Source organism: Crocodylus siamensis, chromosome 5 (genome assembly GCF_052110815.1).
Source record: "Crocodylus siamensis isolate JL-2025a chromosome 5, ASM5211081v1, whole genome shotgun sequence".
Lineage (NCBI taxonomy): Eukaryota > Metazoa > Chordata > Crocodylia > Crocodylidae > Crocodylus > Crocodylus siamensis.
This window is the reverse complement of record NC_143399.1, coordinates 50,126,194-50,142,958: the sequence shown is the minus strand read 5'-3', so window position 1 is coordinate 50,142,958 and position 16,765 is coordinate 50,126,194. Positions and strand designations below refer to the sequence as shown.

The following is a 16,765-nucleotide window of genomic DNA, read 5'->3' as shown; positions in this document are numbered from 1 at the left end:
TGTAAAACTACTCCTCTTGGCAAATGTCAGAAAAGGCAATATCCGTATTACACTCTAGGCAGATTTAGAACAAGGGCATTTCAGGTTTTTCCAGGAAGTCCCCTCAAGAATTTGGATCATTCACACAGAAAAAGATGTATATACATAGATCTTTTTCCATGTGCGCACACACGCTTTTACCTCAGCTTCTGCTATCAGCTGCATTTTCCTTGTTATCATATGGTCAACATCAACCCGACCTAAAAAGAAAAGCAAATATTTAGCAATTGTGTTTTCAATAGACCTGGCATAGCTTATCTGTATGCTTGGAAGCACAAAGAAAAAGAAAGAAAAAAAAGAAAGAAGAGGGAACAGTGTGTAATTGTTTACTGATACTGGATTTAAAATTAGCTTTTTGCCTATAACCAAGCGTTCATTCATAAGCTGTATGAATTTTAGAAGGCAGGAGGGAACATTCTTGATTGCCAGTAGACATTGGGTTGGGGACTTGGCTTTGTGATGTACTATTATGCTTAGTAACTCCATAAATCTTTCCAAGGTCCCTAAACTTATTCAACCCTGAAAACAGCAATAAACAACCTTTAGAAGGCCATGTTGGCCTTCTGGGAGTTTTCTTGCCTTAATCTTACCACTAATTGAGTACTTTGGTTGAAGCTACAAAGCTTGCCAACAGTACAGAGCGCTCCAAGAGAAAAGGCATTTATACATTATCACTTTATTTGGTATGCAGGCAGCATTTTACAAGTTTATTAAGTAAGGAATTCCCACCTATAGGTTCAAGGACTTTTTAATAGAGGTTTTCCCATGCAGCTAAAACACACACCAAGAGCAGGTTTATTAAGCATATTTATTTTTCGATATACTTTTTCAGCCTAATAAGATGCTACCAGCTTACAGTAAGAAAAGAACTCTTCAGTTTCCATACCTGCGCTTCCTATTCAACATAATTAAGTCTTAGCCTGCTTACAACTCTGAAGTACTTTCCAGCTTCAGGAAGAACCTTAACCCTCAGATTTGATACAACCACCATAATAACATTCAGAAACTGGAACAAATACATTCTAAGGGCAGTAAATGACCAATAAATAGTGGCTTGTGAATTAAGCTTAGCAGAATATTGTATAGTTGTAACATGAGTGCAGAAGTATCCTGTATTGTGTTACACCTTTTCTATTTCTAGTTTAAAGATATTACAGCTCTAGAAAAGGGGGTTTTTCAACTAGACATCCTGGTAGCATTACAGAAAAGTATTCATTACCAGCTTCAGAGCACATTTTGCCACTGTGATTGCAAGTAAAAAGTCTTGGATCTTTTTGAATTCTGAAACTAATAGTAGTGAGTACAGACTACACCCTATCTACACTGTTTCTTTCTAATAATTTGAATGCATACCCTTCCATGGATTATAATTCATAGCAATTTAAAGATACATAAGAAATAACTAGTAAAGAAAAAGTTTTAGCATGAACCTTCTGGACTGGCAGCACTGTAAAAATTCAAGGGCAGCTTGTGGTAGTGCTGAAGTGAACTGTGACAGTTCAAAAAAACAAAAAACAAACAAAACAAAACAAAAAAAAAACCATGAGGGACCAGGATTTTTTGTGGGTATATCTTATTGAACCAACTACACAGTTGGAAGGGACACCAGAGCTTTTGGATACTACTATATCTTTCTTCAGGACTCAAGAGCAGCCTAAATTTTAACAAGAATAACTAAAACAGTAGAGTGTGTTAGCAAAGTTGCAAGTGTTCCTGACAAAATTTACTTCTGTAAATCAGACTTCATCTACAATGCAAGTACTATACAGATCCTTGGCAAAAAGTTTACTTGCCTTATGCTTTGGACCAATATTCAAGACAAGAGGTATTTGCTTTTATTGTAAGTGTAAAGATAAATTTACAAGATTACAAAAAATTCAGTTTTTATTTGCCAGGCAGCACTTACCTCAACAATATAAGAGTTGCAGACACAATTAAGCTGACTGCATTTTTGTACTTGAGGAATGCTGGTTTTAAAGGTAATTTCTACAGACATGCTTAGCCATATTAGTCTGAAGTCTGGCAGAAAGTAGAACAGGATGGCACTTTAGGCCACTGGCACACATGCAATTAATTGTGCAATAGGATCTAATCCCCAATCCCAACAACTGTACCTCCTAGCATGCCACATGGTACAACTGCTGGGAACAGGAAATCAGATCCCAATCATGCAAGTATCACTTGCCAACACAGGGGAAGTTCAGGAATCTGTAATCCCAGGTTCCTTCTGCTCCAGCAATTTTCAAGCCAACTGTTGATCCTGGCTGCAACTTAAAATTTTACAGCACCAAAAAAACCAGCCACAAGTGTTCAACAATCTACATAACATTTTTTTGGCCAGTTTCCTATATTACAGCACCTTAAATTGGGTACATGTGTAGTACCTTGTCCATTTATGCCATGATTCATGTAACGTGTAAACGGGTCTTAGAGATTTACTGGTCCAGAGAGACATCAACATTTGTAGGCAACAACTTACTTGGATGCTAAAAAATAGTTTGAGAAAGACGGTAAGTAGAGAAACCATTCTCCTCTTCCTTATCTCTTGTGCTATCTTACACTAGCTTTAAAGTGACCCAGGGTGGGAGAGGGGGCAAGGAAGGGAAATTATAGACCTGAGTTGATGTATTTTCCAGGCAGATGTTGTATTTGTCCAGCATAATACTTTAGGATATCCAAGAGTATAAGGCTAAGAATTTGCAAAAAGATAATCTGTTTTTTATTCAATTAGCCCATTTCATTAATCACTTAAACTACAGGTGGATTTTTTAAAATAAAACAAAGTAAGAGTGCTCAAAATACATTAAGAGTAACTGGTCATGAAAGCAGCAACAACTTTAATATGTTACTTATAATTTGACCGGTCACTGATATACAAGGCGTAGATGGAAGAGGGAAGAAAAAAAGAGGAAAAAAAAAAAAAAATCAGCAAACCCAAACACAAAACCAAGCTATACCTAAAACTAGAAACTAAACTAGTGATAGATTAACAGATTACACGAACAGGAACTATAGTTTCAACAGGATCTGAACAACGTGATGTGAACAGTTTTCAGTAAAATGGGTAGGTTATAAAACATGTATACAGTAACTACAAAGAAAGGGTTAACACAGCATAATAGCCAATTTGCAACTTGCCTTGGAAATCAAGCGTCTTTAAAAGAGGGAAAATTCAGAATTTGGATTACTATTGCCCAATAGATGGTGGCATTACATAGGAGATGAGACTTTATCTGAAGTCTCTGTCCAATGAGTTCGCTTCTCTCAGTTTGCTTCTCTCACAGGACTTCAGCTGAGAGGGAAAAAAACCCTGCCTACAAGCAAGATGGCTCCAGTATAGCATCAGTCAGGGTTTCTCTGAGAAGTCCCCAGCTCCAAAAACGTGTCGCTAAATTCTTACAAACTTTCAGCTTTAGTCACCTGAAATTCCAAGCATGCATTAGGGATCTTTTGAGGACTATAATACAGAACTGATGGGAATCTGTTTCCTTCTCCCTCCAAAAACGCACACATATACACAGTTGATTACCACGTGCGCCATTTTACTGGGTGTTTACAGGTGCATGATGCAAACTAAAAGCATTCAGGCACTTCAAAAGCTCTCTTAAGATTAGTTGTATGGGACTATAAAACACAGTTTTGCATCTGACGCCTACCTGTCACTGAAGGAATTTTAAATACTTCAATATTACTTTATCCTGATAATTCTGAGAAAGACATTTTGTACCAAAGGAGGTACAAAGAAAGGGTAAGAGCACAGATCAATTCAGTAATAGAAGATTAAATCTTAGTCCCAAATCTCAGCCACTGCATGTGACAGTACCTGCCTGAAGTAACTCTAATGAGGAACCACCCTAATGCAATTTGCACAACACCTAAAACTTGTCTCATTATATATATACTGTGTGCCAATGTTTCGATTGTTTATTCTAAATCACGCCCATCTGTACAGCTAACCAGCACATACAAGTATTGCTCAAGGGTAACTTAACTCAGACAATCTACTTAAAAAGACAAGCAGCTAGCAATTTAGAGCCATTGTGTATTAAAAATCAGATTAAAACAACAAAGACTAGACGCATACAACTTCAGATATTTTCCTTCAATAGCAGGATTAAAGCAGCACCATTATCTGAATTAAAAAAAAGGAATTCACTGCTGCAGCTGTGTCTTCTCCAGGCTTTATTGCCATTCAAGAAGCAGAGAACACTGTTGACACTGACTTTAGAAATCAGGATATAGATCTGCCTCTTGTGGAATCCACAGGATATAATACTGTAGTCTCCATAAAGCACATCTCGGTAGGCTGGATCAATAACCATGCAACTCAAAACTTAAGTCAAAACAAAGTAATTAGTGGGTGCATCACTACCACCCACACCTGCTGTTGTGACCTAAGCCATAGCTGAAACCCCTTAGTTAAAACTGTAATTAGACTGAAAACAAAGTTTCCTCCTTTTTACTGTCAAATTTGCCACCTTGCATGGTGAAAACACCCCCCCCCACCATAAATGTGATTTCATAAGCTAAAGTGCTGAGAATGACCAAGGGTAAGGTTATTCTTTGTCGTTAGAGCTCCAGCATTGCCCAACAGGCTTTACTCACAGCAAACAGAGACTCCACTTGCTCTCAAGTCACATTTAGTCACCCAAGAAGTCAAGTCATGCACCACATTCTCTCACAAAAAGGCAATTAAGCCATCCAGAGAAGGAAAAAAAACCAAAACTTATTGCCTTTTGTTGTCTGGTCTTTAGATAATATCCAGAATGCTGCTAAGTTTTGTAAAAGGAGACCAGGATTAAAAACTGTTGCTAGTCCTGTCATAATCAAGGTTTGAAGGACCTCAAATAAAAAATAAAAAAAAACACCAAAAAAACCTTAAAAATAACTATTTTCTCTCTAGTCTTTAAAAAACATCTCTCCATTTAGTTTTTAAAATTGTACCCATTCTGGTAGGCAGGTGCCTTTGGTAACATCCAGTGTTGGCCAAGACCAAAATGTTATTGATCAAAATTACTCCTGGGTATATTCCCATGTTTATATATTAAATATATAGCAGAGAATGCTCTTAATAAACCAAGTGAGAAGCAAGGGCTTTTTTTGAGGGGGTGGGGGAGCAGGGGGAAGAGCATTATGGTTAAGAACAGGCGTTACACATAAACCAGTTTAAGTGATCAGAAACGGGTTTAAACCTGTAACAGAACAAACGTACAGTATACATAAATTAGTTTATAAATGGCTGAAACCAATTTGAGATAAACCTGGTGGAATGTAGTATCAGACTTAACTGATTTTGGTCAACCCAGTTTATGAGAATGTCCGTCCCAGACCAATTAGATCAACTGTATAGTTCAGATACACTTAGACAAGCTTTTAAAATGACTTGAAGAACACTTTCCATTCCAAAGCTTGTCAAACTATTCCAGCCATACTGTTGGTCCAATAAAAGATATCACTCCAAAAGAATCCTTGCTTCATGCATAATTCTTAAACCAAAAGCTACAACACCACTCTAAACATTGTCTTATTTAGGTGCCTTGGTTTATTAAGGCTGAGTTTTGACAGAGGACATTCTTCTAAGAGTACTTGTTGATTCCATTCTAGACCCAACTCCAATTATTTGTCAGAGCAGGATGCCGCAGCTCGCTTGAAGAAAGAGCTGGCAAAAGAATCCAAATATCACATTGGTATTTGTGGATGACCACACAGTTCTTTGCCCAATTCCAAATCTTCTATGTAGATATAAATGGATCAGGTGACCAAAAAAAATTTTAAAATCCTGTTAGTCTCTCTAAGCAGACAGAGGAAAAGCTGCTCAAGACAGTTATGAAAATGTTATTGATACACCGATTTCATATTTCTGAAGTGACTGAACATCCACAGCAGGAAACCCGAATACAAATTATTCAGTGTTGGAATTCAGCATGGAATAAGCCAGTCTTCTCCTACAATAAGCCCATTATAAAAAAGAAAAAAAAACCCAAAAAAACAATAACTTTAAATGCTCAGACACAAAAAGCCAAAGAGTGCATTAGATCTTTCCCTTCCTTTGGGAGAAGTATCTCTCTCCTACCCCAATGGTGGGTATTCTGAAGACAACCTCCTCTTTCTTTGTACAGATAATAAGTCATCTATAAGACCTGCAAGCAACCTGTGGAGCAATACCAAAACTGTGCAAGTGGAACATTGTAAAACCTATTGCATCTGGAACATGTTGACATCATCCCCATTTCTTTAACCCTATTATTTTGTGTGGCTCAATCAGCCTTGATGCATTGCCTTTTACCGAGGTAAAGAAACTCTGGGAAATGGAAAAGGCTACAAAATGAAGAGAATTCCATTCAGCTTCTCAAAAGAACAAAGAGAATGTATAGGGATAAGGAAGAAAGAGATATACAAATCTTGACAAATTTAGAAAAAAAAAAAAGATGATGTGGAGAAAACAGACAAACCAAATTAAGGTAAGGAATGGGAAATGATCCCCTATATTCTGGCTCCAGGTAGGTCACAGCATTATAGCCTCTTCAAAGCCCTTGCATATAGGTTTGAGTTTGGAAACAGCCAGGGTAGGAAACCAATAGGGCTGTGCGAAATTTTGCCAACTGTTTCAACTCGTTTTGAGCTCAAAACAGCAAAACTGAAATGTAGGGCTTCGAAATAAAACAAGGGCAGTTGAAACATTTCACATTTTGAAACTTAAGCAGGGCTTGCCTGCAGGGAAGCAGAAAGTAAGGAGAGGGAGAGGGAAGGAATGCCTTCATACCAACTATGTAGCTGGCCAGTGACTGTGGTCCTTCCCTGAGGTCCCTTCCAATTCCAGTGTTCTGGGGGAGGGATGGAAAGACAGCATAAAAGGCAGCATTGTTTGAACTGGCCTGTTTTCTGTCACCCATATCATGAGTTTTGCTTGTCAGCAGCCTGAGGTGCAGTTTCTTAGAAACCCCTGCACCAATCTCTTCAAAACTCGGCAGGCTTCATGGCCTCAGAAGGGGCTACCATCCCTGCAGTTTTCACCCTGCTATGCCTTAACACACGACAACTTTTGCTTTCATGAATTTGAGGTGCGTTTCTCAGATACCCTGGCATCTATGTCCTTCAAGCGTGGCAGGCTTTATGGCCTCACAAGGAGCTACTGTCTACGAAATTCCATCTGAATCAGGCAAGAACTGACAAAGTTATAGGCAGTTTCATGGTTTCCCATTATAGACTATAGGCGAAATGTCAAAATTGTTTTGGTGAACTGAAACACTGCCCCATCGACACAGAAGTCGAAACGAAACAGTGCTGTTTCGCACAGCTCTAGAAACCAACCTCCTTCCCTCTTCCTTTTTATGGTAACCATGCTTAGCTTTGAAATGGATTCTAGTTAAGTATACCTCTTTGGTTTTAGACCTATGTGGGCTTAGATTTTATATGGCATTCAGTGAAGTCAAATACTCCTCCAAATTGCATTCACATTTAGACTCAAGCTCAAAGTATTTAAATGAGTGAATATTTGGCCTTCCCTGGGGTTTCACACAAATGCTAGGATCCATCCATGTGGAGCAAGCTGCAGGACTGAAGCACTAGTATCTTTGTATGACCAAGGACAGACAAGCAAAACTCTTTCCACCAGTGTAATCAGTCTTACCTGAGCACAGAAGTGAGTAAAACAGACAACCGGGTGAAATACTACCTCTGAAATAATCAGTGCAATTTTCACTAAATTAGGTTGCATCTGTCTGTGTCCATCCCAGAGTAGCATCTATTAAAAGTAATCAGACTGTTACCTGGTCCCTCACTGCTAATGGCAAAGTGTTGTAATAGCATCTCCCATCTAGAAACCACTGCTTATTTGTCAGTTCCTAAACTGTATAATTTACATCAATACACAAATTCAATGCAAAATTATGCTAGAAGAAACTGAACATTTGTCCACACTCCAAGTCATGCTCAAAATTTGATCACAGCCCTAGTACAGAATCTTTTCCTTACTATTTTTAAGGATTTCATGTTTCAATCTATTAGACAATTTAGACATTAAGACATCTTTTAGGAGCATGTTACCCAATGATCACAGCATATAGTTGCTTATAAAAGCTTAGCATACAAAGTATGCCCAAGCATACATCTTCTCTTTCCATCCTGTTCACTTAAGACAGTATTATAGCCAGTTCCAATATTCTGATCCTTATGTGAAAATGCGTGTCCATGTCTCAGAACTTATTCATCTCAATTTCAGTAGTCAACCCTCTTCCAGTTTTAGTACAAACAGCAAAATACTCAAACTTTTGCCTAGAAATTATAGCTCTTGACTACAGATGGAAATTAACAAGTGCATCAACACTGTATTTACTTGAATACAAGACTATCCTGAATAAGACAGTTCCCCAATAATTAGATTCTATTTGTGGAAAATGTATAAGTATGTTATAATTTCCCGAGTATACAACCTAATTATTCAGGGCTCGCCTCAATTTGTCCTCTTCCCACTTCTTCCCCCTGCAGCTCATTCACCCCGCCACCACCAAGCTTACTGTCAGACCCTGTTCTCCCTGAACACAGAGTGAGGGATACATTTGAAAACACTGACTTTGTAGTAATCTGCACATAGGTAAATACAAGATAGGTACCCACAGATTTAGCTGATGCAGAATTAATGCAGTTCACCTTTCTTGAAACAGCTGCAGGGTTTGGCATGGGTACTCCATAAACCCACTTTTCAGCAGCATTTTTGTGCCTACTTATAAATAGGGACCTACTGAATTAGAGATGGCTGCCTGCCAATTTTGCTGGCACAACGGGGGGCCTGGCAGCTACTTCACTAACAGAACACAGTGGGCTCCCCCTGCCCTCTGATTGGCCAAGGAGCTCCGGTGGCCCTACCCCTCACCTCCAATTGGCTGTGAGGGTTGGAGGAGAGGGGCAAGGCCACATGATAGGCACCCCTCACAGTCAATCAACAGTCAGGGGCCATCTGCCAGTGACCCTTCAAGTGGGCAGACCCCTTCTCTTCCCTGGCAGGTTGCCACAGTGTCTTAAGGACTCTGACCCCTCTGGGGAGCCAGCATTTTATTTTCAGTAAGTACCCTCTCCCCGCTCCCACCCCAGATTTCACAGGTATTACCTGCATTAATGAAAATCCACAAAAATTACAATTTTGGTAGGTCCCTACTTATATACAGTATAAACTATGCAGGATACTTGCTCAAAGTCTAAAGGCTCAAGGTTGACCATGAAGTTCACTGGGCTATACCTCAGCGGAGACAGCAGCATTTCAGTGACACCACAGCTCAGCACTGCTCACTATGTTTGTATACTCCAGATACCACCTCCTGAAAAGATCTATGTATTCATTAGGCTCCCATTCATAACTGGAACCAGGTGTTCTTGTCATAAGTCCTGGGATCTTCCAAAAATTTATATGAAAATGAGGTGCAAGACAACCTGGTCAGGCACCACCTCATGGAGGGCAGGGCCATACTAACTGTATGCAACAGGCTGAGAGGAGGCAACAGATGGATTCTGGGTGAACTATTTGGGGTGCCACTTGGTGATGTTTGCCAGACATTAAAGACTGGTGAAGAAACAAGAATCATTGGAAATTGGAAAGAAAGGCACAGCTCACCTGTGGGAGTGAAGAGAAACTAAAAAATGTATTCTATGAAGAGGCTTACCACACCTTGAAGAAAAAGTCAGTGCTGAGTGCAATGGGCAGTACCGCAGATCTTATTCAGATGAGTTGCAATAACTTATCTCTGTGGTAGATTACTATCAGTATGTTTGCACAGTATGGGCCGTGTGTTTTACAGTCAAGCTCAGTGTTGGTTGTGTTTAATCAACTTCATAGTTGGTTTCCATTACTGAGCACATGCTGCTTTTGGCACCAGTTTAATGATAGACAATGTATCTAATGAGGTTTCCTTGTATGCAAATGTAAGATAAGGAGCTCTCCCACACCACAATGCTGAATGGGGAAAGAAAGCCTCAGCTTATATTCAAGTACATACAGTAGCATGGTCTCTTCATTAGAATGTATTAATTCTACGTTTACTGAAACGTTTCTAACAATAGCACCCATCAGGATTGTAATGTAGCTAAATTAGAAATAAAACTAGTGCCACTGGAAAAAGTCAGAATTTGCTCTCCATCAGCCTAGTTTGTTTTTTTCTTTAAAATACACATGCGCGCATGTATACACAAAAACGCGAAGCTACACAAATTCTTCCTTCCAATTACAAACAAAAATGCAAAGAAATTTTTGTTCAAACTCCTCTCCTTTTCTGAATCATTTGAGAAAAAGGAAAGGTGAAATAATGACACTATTCTGAAGCTTCCAAAACTGTTCTCATCTTCCCTAGTAGGAAGTTTCACAGCCCTTGTTTCCTACCTGAATGCTGGGAGCTAGCTGGCACATCCACAAGGATATCAAGAACAACCCATGTTACAGGAATTCCTTCAACATTTGAGACTATCAATTGTGAATGTTCCTTACCACCACCCTAAGGCAGTATAGACCAGTTTGACGCTCCTCCTGAGATTGCCCCTAGCTGGCCAGGGAGTGGGGGCGCCAAGAGAAGTGCTGGCAGCACTTCCAGTTTTTCTGTTAGCACTTCTGGGGCCAGCGATTGGCCACTGGGGGACCCCTCCCCCCAATTGGCTACTGCCCCCCAGACTCAGAGGTATCAGTTGCCCATGTGCCCTCAATCTTCTCTTCTCCAAAGTAAATAAGCCCAGTTCCCTCAGCCTCTCCTTAGAAGTCATGTGCCCCAGCCCCCTCACCATTCCCATTGCCCTCTGCTGGACTCTCTCCCCATTTTGTCCACATCCTCTCTGTAGTTGGTGCAAACTGCACACCACTCCAGAAGTGGCCTTACTAGTGCCAAATAGAGGGGAATAATCACTACACTCAAATCTGCTGGCAACACTCCTACTAATGGAGCCCAGTACGCCATTAGCCATTAGCCTTCTTCACAACAAGGGCACACTGTTGGCTCATACTCAGCTTATTGTCCACTGTATGCTCAGTCAGGTAAATGGGATGGGGCTGCAGGCAGGCAGGGAATAGCAGCTGGGCAACTCCTTAAGTGGGCAGGCAGGCAGGGAATAGCAACTCCTTAAGTGACCCTCCAGCCCACATACTAACCCACCCATGGCATAGAGGGCTTAGACAGGCTCCCAGTGCAGAGCAGGAAAGAGATCATAGGGGTAACCAGCCAAGTAAAACTACTTTAGAAACCCATGCAGCTAGCCCTGGATCACAAAACGTCACCATTGCTTGAAGTTTGGGATGATCTCTCCCCCTCAGTTCTCCTCTGCATTTCATCCTTCTCAGAAGCCCCACATGCTGAAGAAGAGGTGCCCGATCGGCGATTCCGTACAGGATTGAAGTCTTCACCTGCCATTGCGGCAGCTACTGTAGAAATAAAGACATTTTTAAAAAGTGAGGAATTATTGAAGTTTTATTGCTAGTTTGTCATCTGTGCTCATTTCTGACATTTTCCATTTTTGTCTCCCTTTGACTGCCCAGTAAAACAAAAGGGGGATGAGGGGTGGAAATGGGCAACTTGTCCCCTGTTGATCTATTACAAGGTAAGGACCACCCCTGCAACTCCCTTTTGCCCATACCAGAAATACGTATGCAAATTCTCTCACTTCATGACCACCAATAAAGCAAACCCTTATCCTTCATCTTTTACACTCTTCTCAAACAACTGTTGTAAGAATCCCATGGCTCTCTTCCAACAGTTTGTATTAGCCTTACAAAGATCTTACACTTGGGTAACTGATTTTGCTTGTCATTTCTGCAGCAGAGCACCCCCACACTCCAACCACCAAAAGTTGGTTTAAAAGGATACCTCACACACTTCCTCCACCCCCAACTCCTCAGTTTTGTTTCTTTGCACCATAGAAGTGAATAGCAGCCTGAAAATTCCAACTAATTCCCTTCTTGTAAGTCTTCAGACCATTTTGAAAGATCAGTTTTCCTAGCTCTCAGTAAACCCTCGTACCTTGGTCAGGCAGAATGATTACGTTGCAAGCCACAGCAGAAAACGAGAAAAGAACAGACCATGTTTATTTAAACCACATCAAATTCAACACAAGCCATTGCTGAACTGAGTTATTAGTAGATGTCCCTGGCACTGCCACACAAATCCAGAATCCAGAAATGTCCCTTTAAATAGGATTTTAGATTTTTTTTTTGTAAAGTGGGGTTCCCAGCAACTGAAAATGAAAACTAACCAGGCCCCTAAAGCTGCTTCTGCATGAAACTGATCTTCAAGCCTCAAGTGACATGTACCTTTCATAAGGCAAACACCTTACTTTCATACTATGCTTTTCATAAAAAAAAAGCACTCTATACTAATCAGAGCATGTTGTGCACATTTATGCATACACACGTTAAAGCCATTTAATTGTAACTTTTAATGGTGGGTATTACATTAATACAAGCATAATTTATAAAAGGTGAGGGGGGAAAAAATGAAGCAACAGAGGGATGTTAGGGAGAAGATGAAGGAGCAGAACACAATTACTCAGCAGGCTCTGTGCAAGACAGAGTTGATATCTGCAAACCAGAAATGAGCTACTTCACAATTACTTGTGGCTAGGGCTTCATTTTCATGGATAATAAAAACACAGAACCTCCCATGCAAGCTTCCCAGCAGAAATCACACTGGTGAACCACTCCCAAAGGGTCAGAGAACAGACACCTCCAGTCAAATTACCAACGTCAATTCTTACAGCACTTGGCATTGCCTGGAAATCCTTTGGCAGTTGCTTCTAAATAACTTGGGACTATCTACCTTGTGAGGTCACAGCCAAGGCTACAAGCCATAAAACAAACCAAAGAACAAAGATCATAATAAGCAAGTGAAGCTGTCCCATATGCAACAATATATCTTGTAAGTGTTAATTTAAAACAAACTATGTGCAACTGGAAAGCATATTAGCTAATTGTGTGCAAACCTTGTTAACAGGTGTGGCATAAGTTAGTCACACACACTCCTAGAATGCCACTCCAATCTCTGCGCTATCTGCTGCATCCCAGAGTCCACCTGTAACATTTGTGGCACATGTACCGTAAGCTGGCTACCTACATATTAAAAGAAGAGTTACCATGATTAAATCTATAACTTGCCCTGCTAAGGCCAGGAGCGTTACCGAAATACAAGCCCTGCTTACTCCCAAACCCAATTAAGCACAGCAGATAGCTTAGGGTCCCCAAACACACACCCAGCACCATTCTCAGGACCTCCCAAGGCAGGAGGCCTCTGCACACCACTTATTCTGCCCAATTGCCACACCATGTGGCATACGAAAAGAGAGTTTGTTTCTTAGCAGTGGTCCTGGGCTCACCAGGGAGGCAGTATAGACATGATCTTTATTCTTGTGCAAGGTTAATTGACTCTAGTGCACTGAATTAGATAAATGGTTAGAAGGACATAGTCCGCCTCTGGACGTCCTACATATTGTTACTACTGCCACCATTCTATTTTATACTCACTCTAGTTACCTTATAATTTTGTGTGTTTCCTAATGTCATTATTAGGGGAAGAAGAGTGAATGATCTAATATTTACAAACTAAGAGCAACCAAAGTGAAACTGAAGATTAATCCTCAATAGCACTTGCAAGGGACACTAAGGGTCTCATGTTCATCTCCGATAAACCCAACCCCTAAGGTACAAGTATGACATAGAGAAACAGAGTAATAGTTAAAAAGGAATGAAGGACACCAGAATGGACCCTAACATATGTAAACAAGTCAATTTGTATAACCGCTTGCTATAAAGTGGACCTTGGTTTAGAGGCAAAGAACCCTCACCTTAGACTGCCTGACCTGATGTTTTTCAAGCAAAGTGAAGGGCTGTTTTTCCAAGAACAAACAGATTGTATATTTGATAGGCTGCCATCCTCATTGTCACGGGAGCCTGCAACTTGCCTTTCAAGAGGCATGATACATTGCTGCAATATTTGATATCTGCCTGTAAGCACGTGGCCAAGTCTTTAAACAAAGATGTCAAGTCTCTCCTCTAATCTCTTTTGGAATGCATCCAATCACAACTGAAGGTTAAGTCAAGTCTGATGGGTTAGTTTTGGTTTGGGTTGGGTTGTTTGTTTGTTTTTTTTTGGGGGGGGGACGTTGTTTGTTTACAAAAAATATGGAATGCAGCCTAGTCTTCACTAATGAATTCAAGAAAGTTGCAACAGACAGAGTTAATTTCTGAAGTGTCACCGTGACAGTCTAAGACCTGAGAAAAAACAATGAATGACCCACCACGAACACAGGTACCTCACCCTCACCTTTCCCAGTAGGTGAGAGAAACGTAACCAAAAGGCAAATTTCATGTTATATCAACCTTACCCAAAAGCTCCAAGGGAAGTGATCAACTGCAGCTACAACTATTTAACCTAGACCTACGCAGGAGTCAATATCTCCACATACAGTTGGGAGTTAGTAATATTCCTCCCGCTCCCCTTTATGCCCTTGTCCCATTTAGCTACCCGAAAAGCGTAGGCAAATACATTCTTGAAAGCTTTTGTTTGCTGGAGTTCTTCACATAGTCTCTTCTGGCTTCCTTCCTATACACTCAGCATTTCATTGTCTTCATGAGACTTAACTTCCTCTAGTTGTGAAATTCAACTGTAGTCTTTTGACTTTTCCTCCAATCATGAGCAATGACCGTATCACCCCAAACTCTTGCAGGGCATGTGAAACCATGAGACACTTCTTTATGTCCCCTCCCCAAAGAAGTTCATATGCATTAAGCAGAGTATCCCAATTGTACCAGGGATGTATTTGGTAGCTGTGTTGGTCTGAGAAAAAGAAATGCAAAAACACTAGAACTCTTAGTTCAGAGATGACACCTTATGACCAACTAAGAAATTGAAAGGAAAAAAAATTGCAACAGAAGATTACTTTCGCAAAGTCTTAGTTGGTCTAATAAAAGGTTTCATCTCCGAACCAGGAGTTCTAGAGTTTTGCATTCCAATTGTACCAGGTACTCTACCTATTTGTTAGCTTCAAGGAAACAGATTTTCTCCACCTTTCATTTTAAATATTGATAACAATGCATGTTTATCTTTCATTACAAAGCATTGTTTGTGTGCATTGACACATCTTTGCTCATGGAAACAGAGAAAGAGAGCATAAAGTTGGGGGGCAGGCAGGAAGGCAAGCCATGCAGCAACCTCTGCTTAAAAAAAAGACCCCCAAAAATCTTGAGCAATCATCATAGTACACTACCTTTATTGCCGCTCTCCTTTTAAGTAAAACAACAGAAAGGTCCCAGTTTAGGTCTCTAAAGGGAAAGATCAGCTCACCTATAAGAATTCAAACAGAAGATATTTAATGAGCAAAAAGAGTCTGTTAAGAGTCAGCAAAATATTTCCAATGTGTTAAATATGGGCTCAGAAGACTAGTGACAAACTACAGAAGGGAACGGCCGGTCTCTGCCAGGTCTCCCAGTTGTGCGCAGGCAAGAGGGAAAAGAGAAGTCTCCCAGTTGTGAGTGGGTCAGAGCGTGACCACGGTGTGCGGCCTTAAGGGCGCAGGGTCCGTGCAGCCCCCAGCGATTCTCACCCGGAGTCGCCCCGAGCTCCTTCCGAGGGTGCCCCGCCTGGACAGAGCCCGGAGCGAGCGCGGGGAGCCCCCGCCCCTCGGCGGCAGAAGGAAACAGGAGCTGCCAGGGAAAAGCCGGCGCTCCCCCGGGCCGGAGCCCAGAGGCTGCCTCCAGCCGCAGGCAGGGCCGAGACCCACGCCAGAGCGCGCCCCCCGGAGCCGGCTGCCTGTCCCGGGCGCCCCAGCAGCGACCGCGAGACTCCGGACCGTCCCGTCCCGCTCCAGCCCCCCCACGTCACCTGGGCGGGTCAGCAGCGGATGCTACCGCCGGAGCCAGGCGGCGCAAACCTCTACCTGGTCCCCCAGCCTCGCGTCACCGCGCCGAGAAGTGAGGAGCGTCCGCGCTCATTGGCTGCCTGCCGGGCGAGGCCCCGCCCCTCGGCGGCCACCCTTGCCGCGGGGCTGGGTGGGCCGGTGAGCCCCCGCTGCGCGGAAGCCGGAAACGGGCGGGCGCATGTGGCGCGCACGTGGGTCGCGGGGATGAGCCCACTCCAGCGCTGCCTTCTCCCCCTCGCAGGGAACGAGGAACAGCCCGCTTGGGAGCGCTGGCGGGTCCCCTGATGCCCCTATTCAAGGCGGATCCCGTCTTCTTGCATAGGAAACAGTGGGTGGGGGGCGCAAGGGATACTCAACCGCAGCACCCCGTCCAAGGAGCCTTAGCCCCAACCCGCTCTGGAGGCAGCTGCAGTTAGAGCGATGAGGGCTGCAGAGATTATTTCAGCACCTTGATAGCTTTGCTCTGGCTAGGCAGCGTCTTGCTAGTAGTACTGGACAAGCCTCCTTAGGTTCCAAAAACATCCCTGGGGGTGCACTGATCTATTGGTTGGCTATCCTATCGTAGTCAAAAGGAGAAAGTACATCATTGGCTTTTTTTGGTTGTTGTAGCCAGGGTGTCCAGAACACCCTGCGGAGCATAGTGTTGTCCCAGCACCCAGCTGCTGGCCAGAGCCCACAGTAGACTACAGGTCCCAGTAAGCAGTGGGGGGAGAGGGGCAAGAGTGCTGGGGAGTGGGCACAGGGCACCACACTCAGCAACAAAGGGGCATTGCTTTGGTCAGGCCGCAGCTGGAGTACTGCATCCGGTACTGGGCAGCGCACTTCAAAAGGGATGTGGCCAGCCTGG

The 16,765-nt window shown here is 42.3% G+C and overlaps 1 protein-coding gene across 6 annotated transcripts in view; it reads right to left on the bottom strand.

Annotated features, from left to right (window-relative positions):
- Positions 1–16,034, bottom strand: part of SOAT1 (sterol O-acyltransferase 1) — a 38,158-nt gene extending 22,124 nt beyond the window's left edge. For 2 of the 6 annotated variants that reach the window (XM_090047576.1, XM_090047580.1), the window contains exons 1-4: positions 15,882–16,033; positions 15,268–15,344; positions 11,291–11,434; positions 181–239 (exon numbers count right to left, since the gene is read on the bottom strand). In XM_090047576.1, coding sequence (XP_089903702.1) covers positions 181–239; positions 11,291–11,423 — 192 coding nt within the window. In that variant the 5' untranslated portion in view covers positions 11,424–11,434; positions 15,268–15,344; positions 15,882–16,033. Of the gene's footprint in view, positions 1–180; positions 240–11,290; positions 11,435–15,267; positions 15,345–15,603; positions 15,833–15,881 lie in introns of those variants that run through there. The other 4 variants (XM_090047581.1, XM_090047578.1, XM_090047577.1 and 1 more) reach the window with 4 other exon arrangements.
- Between the last annotated feature and the right edge of the window lie 731 nt (positions 16,035–16,765).